The sequence below is a fragment of the Melanerpes formicivorus genome, unplaced genomic scaffold (genome assembly GCF_026170545.1).
Source record: "Melanerpes formicivorus ecotype bairdi unplaced genomic scaffold, bMelFor1.0.p_v2 SCAF_33, whole genome shotgun sequence".
In the NCBI taxonomy this organism is placed as follows: domain Eukaryota; kingdom Metazoa; phylum Chordata; class Aves; order Piciformes; family Picidae; genus Melanerpes; species Melanerpes formicivorus.
In genome coordinates, this window is record NW_027142385.1 from 918,021 (window position 1) to 932,953 (window position 14,933).

The 14,933-nt window shown below is 47.5% G+C and overlaps 1 protein-coding gene across 1 annotated transcript in view; it reads left to right on the forward strand.

The window, feature by feature from the left end:
- PAPPA (pappalysin 1) overlaps nt 1-13,209 on the forward strand; it is a 210,725-nt gene extending 197,516 nt beyond the window's left edge. Inside the window, exon 22 of the mRNA XM_068155635.1 lies at nt 9,089-13,209. Within this exon, the coding sequence (XP_068011736.1) occupies nt 9,089-9,196 (108 nt within the window). The 3' untranslated portion in view covers nt 9,197-13,209. The remainder of the gene's footprint in view (nt 1-9,088) is intronic.
- The last annotated feature ends 1,724 nt before the right edge of the window (nt 13,210-14,933 follow it).

The following is a 14,933-nucleotide window of genomic DNA, read 5'->3' on the forward strand; positions in this document are numbered from 1 at the left end:
AAACAATGAAAGGTGAGAGAAAAAGGGAGCTGAATAAAAATACTCTGCATACCAAATGCTTCCAGCACAGTTTGCCACCTACTTAAAAAAGGCACAGTTTTAAAATACACATTGGGTGTAAAAGCCAAAAACCTGGAGGAGACATAGGGAGGGGTGAGTCCGGTTCTGTTAATTCCAATACCAGATGAGGATGTATTTTCATAGGGTTGCAGAAAGAGTGAGACACTTGAAAGAGCCTGCTTTGCCCATTTATTTCAGGGTTACATACTATATGGCAGATGTGTCAGTCTCTTAAAGGCCCTGCAAGTTTACCCATAAATGTCTAACATTTATGCAACACCTGTTTTTCTCCCCCAAGTGTCACAGGACATTTTACAAGCTTTAGATTTATCATCTTTTCACCGTTGCAACCATTGCTGAGGTGACACATGGTTCACATTTAACAGAACATAGCAACTCCGCACGTTATTTTAGGAAAGGGCTGAAGATTAACATTGCATCATGTGAAGATTCAGGAGTTAACAGTCGAGTAAGAGCCAGCTTCAGATCTTTAATGTCCACAAACTGTCAAGACTTAAGTTTCACTGCGGTCCCGCTGCCCTCCCAAAGGCACTTTCAGCTGCACACAGCGCTGTGAACCAGGCTGCCTGAAAGCAGAATTATTCAGCCCATTTTCACTTTTAATTCGGAGCCCTCTCGTTTGACGTGAGATTTTGCACACCTCTGTTTTCCTTGCCCTGAGAAATGCACCAGAGACTTCCACGCAGCGTTCGCTCAGGCCATGGGTTTATTTGTTTTCCCTTTTGCATTTGAGCATCGGCAGCAGATGACCTTGTGCATTTCTGCAGCGAGAGGGGAAGGGAGCAGTGTGACTTATCTGACCGACCGCCGACTAATCAGCGCTGCTGCTTAGATAGGGGATAATGAGCGTTTGCCCTGCACTGCTCACAATCAGGCTGGAGAGCTTAAAAGAAATCATTAAAGACCTATTTTGAATGCTACAAACAGCAAGGAAGAAATGCAGTCATATGCTGGGCATAAATTTGAGGCAACTGCAGTCAGCAAAAAGGGGAGAAAGAGACATTCATCAGCTTAATTATTTGTGGTGTGCTAATTGCTCGGTGTCCCCTTGCAGCGGGCAAGAAGCCAGGGCTGGCGCTGGGACGATGCCACCCGAGGAAGCAGGGACACACGTCCTCTGGTGTCTGGTGTGCCAGCCCCAGGGAGATGGGCTGTGTGGGGAGATGGTGGCAGGGTTTGCAGTTGAGGCAGAGGATGGGACTGCACTTCTCAGCTTGCCCCATGCATGACCCAGGAGCAGCTTTGAGAGACAGGAAGGCCATTGCCGGCCAATCTCCAAGAGGGAGAAAGCTTCTGTTGTGTATCTGGAGGGGATAAAGTCTTCCGTGAAGGACAAAGAAAAATCCCATCTCCTTTTAATCTTCTTACCCTCCTGACCCAGCACAGGTTGCCAGCTCCCTTCTGCCTGGCTGCTCTGGGAAGCTGCTTCTTGCTTTGTATCCTGCCTCAGATAAAAGAAGATGCTATTTTTTTGAAACATTAAATACGTGAGGCTGCTAAAGTGAGAAAAATAAATAACCTGGGCATAACTGGCTCTGGGCTGGCAGCCACCTGTGAGGAGCTCCTGGGGTGTGTGGCACTGCAGGGAGAGAGGCTATGGCTGTTTGTTTCGGGAAATCTCTCTGGCTGTTGTTCTCCTTCACTTCTCTCTTCCCCTTCCCTTTTACAAGTTTTCCCTGGACAAAGCTGTCTAGAAAAGCCTCGCAGAAATCAGTGATGTCTCTCTTTAGTCTCTGCTGTTGTACTTTGTTCCAGACTTGGATCACAGATTTGCTTAGTTGAAGATCCTGCAGTCTGGTCCCTGCAGATTTCAATACAGAGAATTTGCTGGTTTAAATTTCCCCCAAGTGAAACCGTTTGAAAGAGTGAACATTCATCTGTCTTTCCTCTCTGCTTTTGCTTTTTGTCATATGAGGGGTAAACCTGCAGCTCCCATGAGAAAAACCTGTCTCAGTCAGTTATCACTCACATTTTCCCTCAACCACCTTGCCCCACAGCACTTAGAAAACAAAAAGAAGAATTGTCCCTCCCCTTCAGCCTCTTGACATTTCTGCCCAACACCTTGGAGAGGAAAACCAGCAAGTGCCTTGGTGGAAAACAAATGAGGACTTGCAGTAGATAGAGGACTGTGTGGGATTCATCTAAAGCTTTGCTTATCTAAAAAGATAGGCAAGTTATCAAAACCTCTTCAGAGACTTTATGACTGAGAATTCAAGGCCTGAAGAAAGGAGCTTTGAACTGAGGGGCTGCTGCTGTCTCCAGCAGGGATTTCCAAAGACTATCCCTGTCTCCCCAGAAAAGGGGATCTGCTACACTCCTCCACCTAGGACAACACAAACAACAACTACTTGGTATTTTGGAGAAATAAATGCCTTCTCCCAGCTCTGCAACACAGACCTACCCTGGGGAATCACAGGTCTTGCTTGCTTGGTAGAACCTGGTTTTGAGGCAGTTTGTGCGATCAGCAGCCGAAGTGGCCACCCAGCTGAGGAAAGTCTGCTTGTCCAGAAGAATTGATGCTCCTGCTTCCAACAACTTGAATGTCCCCAGCTGGGCATGTTTGTCAGCTCCATAATTAGCTGGTGGGATACAATGAATGGTGGGTGAGCGGGGAGGAAGGAAGGATACAGTGCAGAGTGTTGCTTCATGCCTCTGGAAGCGGCTGAGCGCCGCTGCGTGCCGGTTCACCCGGGCTTGTGGGTGAACTCACTTACCCATGAGCTGTTGGTCACAGCCTCAGTGGCTTGCTGTTTGCCATGTGAGGAGAGTTTTCTGTCATGGTTGGTTGGGATGGGAGCTTATTTTGGGGCTCAGAGCTTGGTTTCATAATCATTCAGGGAGGCTTTCCAGGCGGCAATAAATTAAAAGCAGTGATGGTAGTAACACATGTTGCCTGTCCTTGAGAGAACGTTGCTGGCTTCAAGGGACGTGGGGCTTCCCACAACATACAGCATTCCCAGGGGATGTGCTAGTGGAGGGTGTTTGCTTTGCTATCCGACCTCACTTCATTAGCAAGTGTTACAAAAAACAGTGAACAAACCTTCCCTGCTCCACCGCCAGCTATTTGGCCTCTGGGTGGTCTGGCTCCTATTAAGTCTTTGGTGATTATTTAGAGTAATTACATTCATGTTTGCACAATCAGTAGCACGAGGATAGGAAACGCAGCTGATTGCTGAGCAACTGAGCTCCATGTGGTTTGGCAAACAGGCTCCCTCGCTCTGCTCAGCAGGCAGGTGGGGATGCAGGGATCCATGCGGGCAGGGCTTTCCCGGGAATTCCTCCTGGCTTTGGGCCATCCTGCTTCCACCAGTTCTGGTGATGCTGCTCTCAATTTATACCCAATGAAGAGAGAGGAGCAGCTGTTGGATTCAGCTGAGCTATGTCTTCTTATACCATGTCTGCTGGCTTCACCTGGGGAAAGAGCACAAGCCTTGTGAGGAGCAGCCAAGGGAACAGGGATTGTTTGGGGAAAGGAAGGCTGAGGGGAAATCTCATTGTTCTCTACAACTCCCTGAAAGGAGGTTGGAGTCAGGTGGGGGTTAGTCCATTCTCCCTAGGAATGATCAATAGGACAAGAGGAAATGGCTTCAAGTTGCACCAGGGGAGGTTTAGGTTGGGCATGAGGAACCATTTCTGCCCTAAAAGGGTTGTCAAGCTCTGGAACAGTCTGCCTAGGACACTGGTTGAATCCCCATTCCTGAAGGGATTGAAAAGCCTTGGGGATATGGTATTGAGAGGCATGGTTTAATGATGGCCTGGCAGTACTGTGTTAATGGCTGGACTTGATGACCTTAAAGATCTCTTCTGATCAAAATGATGTTGTGATTCTATTTAAAGGCCAGGTGATGGTGGGGCAGTTAACAAAAATTCAAGCCTTTAAACCTGTATGTTTGCGTGGAGAGAAGGTTTCCTGCAAGCCTCATCTCCGCTTTTCCCAGCCCCTCTGGAGCAGTGCCCTAGGTATGAACCTACATACCAGCCCCAGGGTGAAAAGGGGGCTTGTTCCGTTATCTCTGAACAGCCCTGCTGACCTAAATGCCACAAGCCACTGAGAAGACCTTTACAAGATACATTTCTGCCCCTCAAGGACCTGGTCAGGGAAGAAAATGCTGGCTGGTGTTGGAGCCGTGGGGGTCTTGGGTGGCTGCGACACTCAGCACAGCCTGCCAGGCTTATCTGGCCAGGCCGCGCTCGCCCGCAGAGCCTCCGCCTGCAGCCAGGCCTCTGCCTTTCCAGCGGGGCTTGTCTGGGAGATTTCCCAAACACTTCAGGGCTGAAATCTAACAACAGGCTGTTTCCCAACACTTTGCAGCCCTCCTCCCATGCTTCCCCCCTGCCTCTACCCTAGGCCCTCTCTGGTCCAGATGCTGACTGCCCGGGTGAACCAGCCCCAAGTGTGCTGGGTGGGAGGTACAACCAGGTCACCCTGATGGGAGCCTCTGCAAGGGATGAGCTCTGACCCCTGCAGAATTGTTTCCCATACCTCCCTGTACCTGTCTGGGATTTTTCCTGTCAACATTCCCACCACTTCCCTATAGACTGGCCTTTCTCAGCAGGGATCTGTCTTGGGATGTCACCAGCCTCTTAAGATAGGTGCTGTGTAGTAAAGATTTGTGATCTCTCACTCATGCCATGATCTGGATCCTAGTTCTGCTCTGCTCTGTTATATTATTGTTCCCATAGTCGAGAGCATGACATCAAGGACAAAGGCAGACCTGTTTCCAAGAGGGTGCTTGAGTTTTATCCAAGATCTCATCACCTAGTGTGGGGGAGGATGCTTATGGCTCCCATACCTTTGTGAAGAATGGAAATAGGTGTTCATACACTGCCCAGTGATGAGTGGCAGTGAGTTGGTCAAGATGGACACATCTCAGACCTCATATTTGCTGCACACTAGATGTCTGTGCTAGCCTCCTGCCCAGACCATAAGCCTACACCTGCTGCAATTGCTCCTCTATGTTCAGAGGAGTGTGTATCACACAGAGCACACTCCTGGCGTCACAGACATGATTTGGTTTGTGCCTGTTTTCTCTTGAAGCTAGACAGGTCTATAGTCCAGTGCTGTTCAGGTGTGACTCACATCCTCCTAAGTGCTGCTGATCCATGCCATGGCTCTGTTCTGGATCATGTCCAGGATATATGTGTGTGTGTAGGCAATTCAGGTAGGCCTGTGGTTTTCAGTTGTGCCTTTTCCAACCTATTTTACTTAGTCTGAGGAGACATTATCCAACCTATTTTATCAAATGACCAAGCCAGGCCCTAAGCTTCATTTTCAGCTTTGTTTTCCCTGCCTTCCTAGATCTTAGCCAGGTTTTCTACAAGGAAAGATAGATGTAGGTGAAATACAGGACTTACTGGGTGGAAGGAATAAAAACTGATTCCTTCAGATTGGCTTTACAATGAGTCTATCTGGAAATTTCAGTGCAGGTTGTATATTCTGTTAATGAGGTGAGCTTTCACAGACCTATTTAAAAAGAAGCAGTTAGTCCTGAAGTATGTGTATCTGGGCTCCACACCTAAATGGGCTACCATTCAGAAAAAGCTTCTGCATTTATTATTTCTAGCACATCCAGCAGCTTTGTACCCCTGAGGGCTATCTCTGTACAAGCCCACAGCAATAGACAGTCCTTCTTGTACAAGGTTTTATGCTTTCTCTGAGTTGGGTACTTGTGACAATGCTAATAGATGCTCTGTGTGGGTTAGGTTCTGTATATATCTGTGAAAATCAGGCCCTTGGGGAACTCAAATGTGTGTTTGTTGTAGGTGTTGTTTAAAGTGGAAAGCCTGTATTACTGCAAAGTGCTTGGAGAATTTTGCCTTGTCTAATATGACTGTGGATGTGCTCATTACCCATGGAAATCTCTGCCTGTTCACATAATAGAAAAGTGATCTCTCGAGCTTACTGCCATAAGACAAAACAATTCATCTGTCTGGACAATAGCACTGTAAAAATCAAACTGCATGAAAAAAAACCTCTGTAAGGGACATAAAGTCAATAAAGCCTAATCTGATCAGGAAGAAACCCTCTTACACACAGGCTCCCCACTGCTGTGAACTGCTGCTGAGCCATGCAACTCTTTCTCTTGGGGCCATGACTGCCCCAGAAGGAAATCTTCTGCTCATCTGTCCATGACCACTGTGAGAAGGCCACAGGGTTTCTAGAAGACCACTGTGAGAAGGCCACAGGGTTTCTAGAAGACCACTCACAGTGTGACATTTCTTCTCTAGTGGCTCCATCTCACCAGAAATTGGCCTCAATGTAGTAGCAACCTGGTCTTCCCCATACACCTTTCGTTGAGGCTGCTCCAGGGTTGAGCACATGCTTACAGTGACCTGTAAGAAAGGAAAGGGCATAAAGAGGGACTCACAAGGAGAGACTGAAGTAGAGGGAATGAAGAAGGTAGAGCACTACAAGGTGACATCAAACTCATGTCAATCTGGGTTTCTACAGTCACAGCTTACAGGGTAGGTTAGAGGAGTGTGAGCTGGTAATTTGGAGGACACAGTCAGGTGAGGCTTTCACTCGTGCCTCGGATGTTCCTGCAAGTGAAATTGTGGCCTTTCTGGGATCTCCATGCCTGCCGTATGTTTCACTGTCCCACTCGTGGCACAGCAGCAGAGACAAAGTGCAGTAGGATGCCAGGGCTAATTTCAGCCACTTTACTGAGATGCCTGAGTGTCTCCACCTTCTCTGTGAGCCTGTCTCTCCTTTGAACACAGGGGCCACTTAATCACCGTTGTTAGACTGCTGCAGACAAACACAGGGAATCCAGGCCAAGAAGGGGAAAAAATGCTTGATCAAGACAAATGAAAGAATCAGATTCCCAGGTCTTGCCTCCAACCAGTAGCTTTGTTGTACAACAGGGAGGATTTTTTTTAAGTCAAAATCACTGCCAAATCCAGATTGAACTGAAGGATTCAGGATAAAAAATTTAAAAGGGGGGGAAACTCCAGGCATGCTTAAATGTTTTGCTTGAGCATTTGCTAAGTGAAGTAAGTTTTTATTTCAAAACATAACTCTTGCTCTGAAGTAGTCTTTGTTATTTGTGTGTCTTGGAGGAAAAGGTCAAACTTGAACTGCAGCAGATAATCTAAACCAAAATGTTTCCTTCTATGTTAAAAAAAAAAACCACCTTTTTTTTTTCCCCTTTTTTTTCCTTCCTTCATGACTCTTTTCTCTTTTTTCCCCAGAATTTTAATTCAGTCATTGAACAATCCCTCCTCAGCCTCCTCCCCAAATCCCATTGTTTGCAAACTTCTCTGTTTTCCTATCTAAGAATATTCGTAACAGTGTGATATGAGACAGGCCTGCTCTGGCTGGCTTCTGTTGGCTCAAGTGACCCTTAAGCTCCTATTGTTTTCTGCAGTTTGTAAACTTCCTTAGTTTCCAGTTACTTGAATTTCAGCTTGTTGGGCTATCTCCTCTCTTTAGAATCTCCACATTTGCACAGATTATTCACTGGTTGGTTATTTATCTCATCAGTCACCAAGGCCGTGGCTTGATGAAGAGTCATCACCCTATTCTACCTGGAGGGTCAGGGCTTCTGGGAATTAAAGCAAAAGCAAGGGGAAGAGTCTCTCTAAACATTGATTGGGTGATGAACGTTGGCTATTGAATGTCTCTGTCAGCATGTCCCTGCCTTAGGCTCCCCAGTTGTGAAATAAAGCTCTACACCCCTCCATCCTGCTCCTGAGTGCATCAGGAGAAAGGCATGCTGGAGATGGACGTGCAGGGACACGTGTGGAAGGTCTAGGTGGAAATGACAGCTATGTATTCACACATGGTGCTTGGTTCACATTCCTAGATGTGCTGTTGATGACACATAGGGAACAGGCAGACCCAGGCTGCATAGCCTGGAGAAAAGTGTTTATGAAAGAGAGAGCAAACATGTGGCAGCAGAGCCAAGCGAAGCAGACGGAGTGCGCGCGTGCAGCCCTCGCCGGGAACGCTTGAACAGGTTGTGGCACTGTCTTGGAAGGAGTGTAAAGGAGAGGAATGAGGTCATTTGCTCAGTGCAGATGGGAGGAATTCTTGGGAATTCACTTTAGGGCAAGCAAGACACTGTTCCATTGCCACCCCTTTTTCTTTATCTAAATACTGTGATGCTATAGGCCAAAATCATCTTCCGCTAGCCAGGCACTGCAGGCTATTGTTTCAGCTTCTTCCCATGCTCCTCCAGAGAGATCATGGAGAGATGCAGGCAGCAGTCTCACACTTGCATTCCTTTGCTGTTCCTCAGTGCCCGTTAGCTGCATCTCCTGCCCTTAAACATAGCAGATATTTGGAGAAGTCTCTGCTGGAACACGGCTTCACTGATCTGCTAGGTAGTGTTTGTCGCAGTACCCAAGGAACTGGAACCAAGAACATTGATAGTTGAATACACAAATGGACTTAGGCATGGCAGCAGCATCTAAGCCACAGTGCCCTACTGTGGTACTCCACAGAGGCCCAGGAGTAGAGTTCACCAAAACCCCCAAGCTGGGGGTGTGTAGGAGTACTACCAGGAGGCTGGAGTTGGGACCTGATAGAGCAAGTAGTGTTTGGTGAGCATTTGAATGGGTCATGGAGATGAGGGGGTTGGAAATTTGCTGTCATGCAGTTTTTGGAGCCTTTGGGGTAAGGATAGCTGTTCAGAAGAGGTTGGCAATGTGCTGTGGTCCAAACTTTATGTACTCCAAAAAGCCTCAGGGCTGTCTGAGAGGTGTGGCTCCCCAGCCAGCTGTGCTTGATGTGAACTGTTTAGGGGAGGATCTGCTGTCCAGTAACTGCACGAGTTGAGAAAGTTCTTCTTTAGACTTTTCACAACCTTGCTTATGGACAGGTGCCTCACCTGAGGTCTCAGTGCCCCACCAGCTCATCACCAAAATAAATCACTATGAAAAACAATACACATGAAAAATGAAGCTGATCTCTGAAGATATCACTCCAGAGGTCTTGTGTCTTCTCCTGTGCACTATAGGTATGTTCCCTGCTTCATGTCTTTGTGTCTTTGGTTCCCTTCTGCAGGTTACTCCCTTCCCTATGTCCTGTGACCTACAAGGAGAATGTGCTTGCCGGGATCCCAACGCCCAAGAGCACAATCAGAAAGACCTCCGTGGCTTCAGTCTTGGGTAATGCCGAGCGAGATGGAATGGAAGACCACACTGCTCAAGGCAGGCTAGGAGAGACACCACATCCCTTTTGGTATCGTTTAACATTTAGCTGCTCAACTGGATGGCATTTCTGCACCAGGGACCCTTAGAATTCAACCAGTCTGCCTTTAATTTCTGTCCGAGGAGAACTCAAAGTAGGGGTTTATGTATTAATTATATCTTAAATAGTGATGATGAGAAACAAACAACCAAGAGTCAAGTCGAGAAGACTTCCATGTATCAAAACAGCATGTTATGCCCACCTAATTTGAACAGTTCATATCTAGATTCAAGGCGAGAAACCAGCTATTTATGTACTCATATTTATAGAAATAAGTAGAGAAAGAGAGAAAGAGTGAGAGATCATGATCAACACAAAAACTTTCCCCTCTCCAGCACTCACAACTCAGACCATTTGTGGAAGAGGCTGTGCTCTTGGAGGACTCCAAGCTGAGCCTTTTCTGATGCTGAATGCCAAGGTATCGCATGCTCGGGGCACTGAGGTTGAGGTGGGATCTCCACAGGGCTGTGCCTCTTGGCAAATGACTTGCCAGACACCCAGCCAGCTTGAGATGTGGAATGCATCTGCTCCTCACAGGAATGCTTCTTCCAGCCAGGGAGCTCAGCAGATTGCAGTGATCTTTCTGTACAGCTCCTCCTCATGCCCCATGCTCTCAAAAAGCCAACAAGAAGTCCCCTTGTAGGCTGCAAGCTGCAGCTGGGACATTTCTGTGTGGAGATGTTGGAGTCAGGGAGTTGGGAGTCTGAGGACTGGCATCAAGGAACGTGAATGATTGCTTCTGAGGAGCAGAGAGGGTAACTCGCGCCCGCACTTGTCATTTGAGCATGTCTGCTGCTGCTACTCCTGCTGCTATGTCCCATACAACTTAGTTTCCTTACTGTGTCAGGACAAGGTGAAAAACAACCCCATGCAACCAAACAGTCTGCCTTAAAGCTTATCTACAACCTGCCTTTCAGACCCTCTGGTCTCTTCCTCAGCACTGGGGCAAGAAAACAGGATACCAGCCAGCCAAAAGAGTCTGCTTTCTGGTCTCCACCCAGCCAAGTGGTTCTCTAGACCTCCTCCACCCCTTCTTATGGTGATCTATGTCTAACCACCGCTGCTGCTCCTGTTTTCTCAGGAGAGAGGAAGAGGAGGAGGCAGCATGTGCAATGGGGGAAGGACCACAGGAGACAGTATTAGAATTTTGGCCATATTTGTCAGTATTAAGCTGCCAGGCCAGTGGGTTGGACACTTGTGACAGACCAGGAGCTTAGCTGCTTGTAATCTTCCACAAGGAGGGGCATTAGCTACAGCAGACCTCAAACTTCCCTGTCATATAGCTCCATCCTCCTGTTTCAGCCCAGAGAGGAACATGTTTGGCCAGATCCTTGGGGACTCATTTCTTCATAGGATTCATCTCTTAGAGTCGCTGAGATGCCCAGGGCATCTAATCCTGCCACTGCTGCTACAACTCATCCCATGGAAATCCCAGAGATCTTTCCAGTGTGGCTTGGGCTTGTCTTCTGCTGCTTCAGGCTCTTGCTAGGAAGAACACCCATCCAAAAGATCCAAGAGTGTCCTTCCACGTGTTAAGTCTGTCAGTTCCTTGGGACTCTCCTGACTTGTACAATCTACTGGGTAAAGACAGGTTGGAAAGACTTTTTTTCCTGCTCCTGCTTGATTGAACATTTAGGCACTGGAGCAAGGCAGAAGGATAAGGAAAGGGGTCATTTAGCACTTGGAGATGGATGTAAAAATGAGTAGGAGAACTAGAAATGGAAACCTGACAGAGATGTAGGTGTAAGGAGCCAGGCTCTTGTCACCCACTGTTGGGGTTGTTTCTATTGGAATAAATCAGAGATGAATCTCAAGAACAAAAATGGAGAGGCCTGGAGGGGAGATTGTCATAAGGTGAGGAGCTCTCATGTGGAGCTCCTAGTTATTCCTGGAGAAGGCCTGCCTATGGGAGCTGTGCAGATGGCTCTGCTCACACCGTGTGGGGGTGTACAGGAAAGGGAGGTGCAGTGGGATCAGGGTTCCCTTGGTGAATGTCCTCCAGTGTAGAGACCACTGGCATAAACTGCACCTGAGCAAAACTGCCCCTTTTGTCCCCTGCCATCTGATTGACAATGAAAGTAAGTAACTGGGCAAAGGTTGCTTCCTCCAGGTCCCTTTGTCCTCCCCTTTTGTGCTGGCAGTTTGTTCATGTGCCATCCAGCCACCAGAAGAGCTCACAACCTCAAAAGCCTTTCAGACTGCCAACACATTATGTCCTCAATGCCTGAGGTGTCTTGGCATGATCTCCCCCTCTACCCCACCAGGGTTTTCCCTTGGAAGGTAGCCTCAGATCAGGTCCTGCATTCATCCCAATGGCAGCTCAAATTGCAAAAATCCCCTTCTCATTTATGCAGCTCAGCATGGAGGAGATTCTCCATCTGTTTTTCCCACCTAGGACACTGCCCAGGAGAGACAGATCTGTGAAAGCATTATTGCACTTGCTGCTGTGGACTCCTGGGAGCTCAGGCCCGCTGAGGTTCTCTGCCTAGCCGGAGCCAGCCTTTGCTTGCTGAGTTGGAGTCCTCAGCTTGAAGGAGATGGTGTCCTCTTGCCAGCACAGCCTCACACCTCAGCTTCACTCCTGAGTCCAGGGGTGACCAAACTCCCTTTCCTATGGGCAGACTCTCCATGCTGCTGTTTGATTTTTAATCTAGCTGCCATGTTGGGACTCTCCATCTCCTCCAACAGGGATGACAGAACCAGGAGCAGAAGACATTGTGCTCTGGGTCAGGTTAACTCCAATGGCATTTGTTTTATTCTGTTGGGAAAAGGTCACATGGGGGCAAAGCTTTTCCTGCTGTGTTTCAGGTGCTGTCTTTGCACCTAGGGGGATGTGGAGAGGGGAGCCATGGGATAGGGACACCTGCCCAGCTCTTTCTGCCCTATGCTCCCACTCTGGGGCAAGGCCAGATGGATGGCCTTGCAGCTTCTGTAAGGACATTGAATGCCAAGTAGAGTCCCTAGGAAAGACTCTCCATGACTGTGATGGCCATGATGGGAGGTGAGTGGGACAGTACTCACCACCTCCTTCCAAGCCAGTGGTGTAGGTCAACATCAAACAAGAATCAATCATAGAATCAGAATCATAGAATGGCCTAGGTTGGAAGGGACGTCAGAGATCATCTACTCCAACCCCCCCTGCTATGGGCAGGCATGCCTCTCAACTAGACTTGATTGCCCAAGGCCTCATCCAGTGTGGTTTTAAACATGATCTCCCTGGGTAACCTATTCCAGAGTTTCACCACCCTGGTAGAAGTTTGGGGAGCAGAAGAGGGTGCTCATGCTGATGAAATTTAGCTACTTGTAAAGTTCAGGTCACATTAGTGCCAAGATCTTTTCTGTTACAGATAGGGAGCCAAGGCTGTACCCTACCTGGGGCCACCAGCCAGCCTCCTGGCTATGGGTGTCGTCCACGGCCAGCGGGAGGAAAAGCTGGAGCAGGAAGCGGTGAATGGTGCATGGTGGGGTGGGAAACTCCTCTCAGCTGCTACCCCTCTCCCTCCCCACCCTCTCGCAGACGGGCTGAGCTGGTGTCCTCCTGCTTTTCTTGCATCTTCCGTTGTCCCCCCCGCAAAGGCTGAGAAAGGAGGATGGCACCAGAGGACTCTTGGAGTCGGGTTCCAGCTACCTCCCTTCCGGTTTCAGTTTCACTTGGTTGTAACTGTCGGTTTGTTCTAGGTTTTACCTGTGTTTAAGGAAAATAAATGAAAAAAAAAAAAATAATAAAAGGGAAAAAAAAAAAAAAAGAAAAAGAAAAAAAGAGAGAGAAAGAGAGGAAAAGAAAAAGAAACCCCAATAACCAACAAAAGTTTCTTGCTGCAACTGATTCACGTGGGGGAAAAAAACCTAAGAAGAAGTGAGGCTTTACAGAGAGGAAGAAAAGAGTGATTTTATTAATTTTTTTTTAATCATTAAAGAAAATATAAAACAAAAAACAGAGAGAGAGAGAGAAAAGCAAACCCACATAATCCAAATCCAAGAAGAGCAAAGCCTATTTTTGTGTGTTTGAAAGGAAAACACTGGTTCTGCCAGCTGAGTAGAGAGCTAGATACTTCAGTGTAGATTTCCCTAGAAGTATTGTGAGGTTTTTTTTAACACTGTCTGGTTTTGTTTTCCTTGTGCTTTGTGGTAAGGCCAGGAACTAAGGCTAAGGTGGTTTTTTTTTTCCCCCCTGGTATATTGGTGTTTGGGGTGGGGAGGGAGGGAGGGTGGAGCTGATGATTTTTTTTTTTTCCAGATTATTTTTGTAAGTGTGTATTTGTGCTTCTTTTTACGTTATCCAACTGTACATACCGCATGTAACCAGTATTTCACTGTGCTCCAATCACTGCACTCAGAACACTGCACAGTCTGAATCCCGAAGAGCTGCGAGAGGCTGGGGATGAGGGGGAAAGGAGAAAGCTGCTATGTGAGCAGACAGGTCATTCCCAACAGTGGGAAGCGTGGTGCCAACCGGCCCCCTCCCGCACTCTAGCCCGTTGTTTCCATATGAGGCCAAGCTAGAAGACAGGAAGGGATGGGGTTAAGTCAGCCGAGGATGGGATGCTTAAAGGAGCGTCAGAGCCAATTATTTGGCCTTTGAACTGGTTTGGATGCCATGGAAGTTGCCTTTTGGCGGTATCTTACTCTCCCCTGCCCGATCCCTGGATGCCCCAGTGAGAGTTAACGGGCTTGTTCTTATCAGTGGGAGAGGAGCTTATGCCTGACTTAGATATATTCTTGATACCTTCATGGTTGTAGGCCCAGTTGTGGTCTCAGTGGTCTAACTGAGCTGATTTACTCTGCATTTATTCCACATCCTCCCATCCTCTGGGGAAAGACATCCCCTACTTCCAGGTGACCTTGTGTGTTGGGCACATGGAGCCCTGCATATAGTCCACTTTCCACTGCAGCACCTTGACCACTGAGTTCAGTGGAAGCATGACCAAAACATCAGCAGGAGCAGGTCCAGGTAGCCCAAGATGTGCTTCCTTGGAGCTACGGTCAAACTGGGCAGTAGAGGTTTGGTGTTGGGCTGTTCCTGCCACCTGGGGAACTGGTGTTCAAAACCCCTGGTTGTATTAGCAGGAGCAAAATGGGGCCCAATGTTTTGTTTCTGTCTTAGTTAGGCAAAGTGAATTTTCCCCTTTTCACCTGATCTACACAGCCAAGATTCATGAAGAATAATAAAGAGATTGAGTTGGCTTCAGGTGTTAGGTGAAGAGTCTTGGTGCTACATGTTGGTGGTGTTAGTCCTGTTAGGTCGAGATACGGAGCTCATGAGTCCAAGCTGTCTTTGGTTCCCATTCAGGTTTGGCCTTTTGTTTTCGTCTTTGTTTGGTGAGGCCACAACTCAGCCACCAGTTTCCATCTTCTGAGTGCAACGAACCAGGGCTTTAATGAAACATTTCACCAGCAATTCAAGAGGGAATTGGAACCATTGAGGAGTTTGCATTGTACGGCCTCTGTAATTACTTTACCTGTCTGCAGATGAGAGGCTGAATTTTGCTCCCACCGAGTCAACAGAGGGGTTTATTTTTTGTTGCTGTTGTTGTTGTCGTTGCTGTTGACTTCACTGGGAGCAGGATTGAGCCATGACTATATATATAAATATATATATAAATATATATATGATATATATATAATATTATATGTGTAATATTATATATATATATATCAG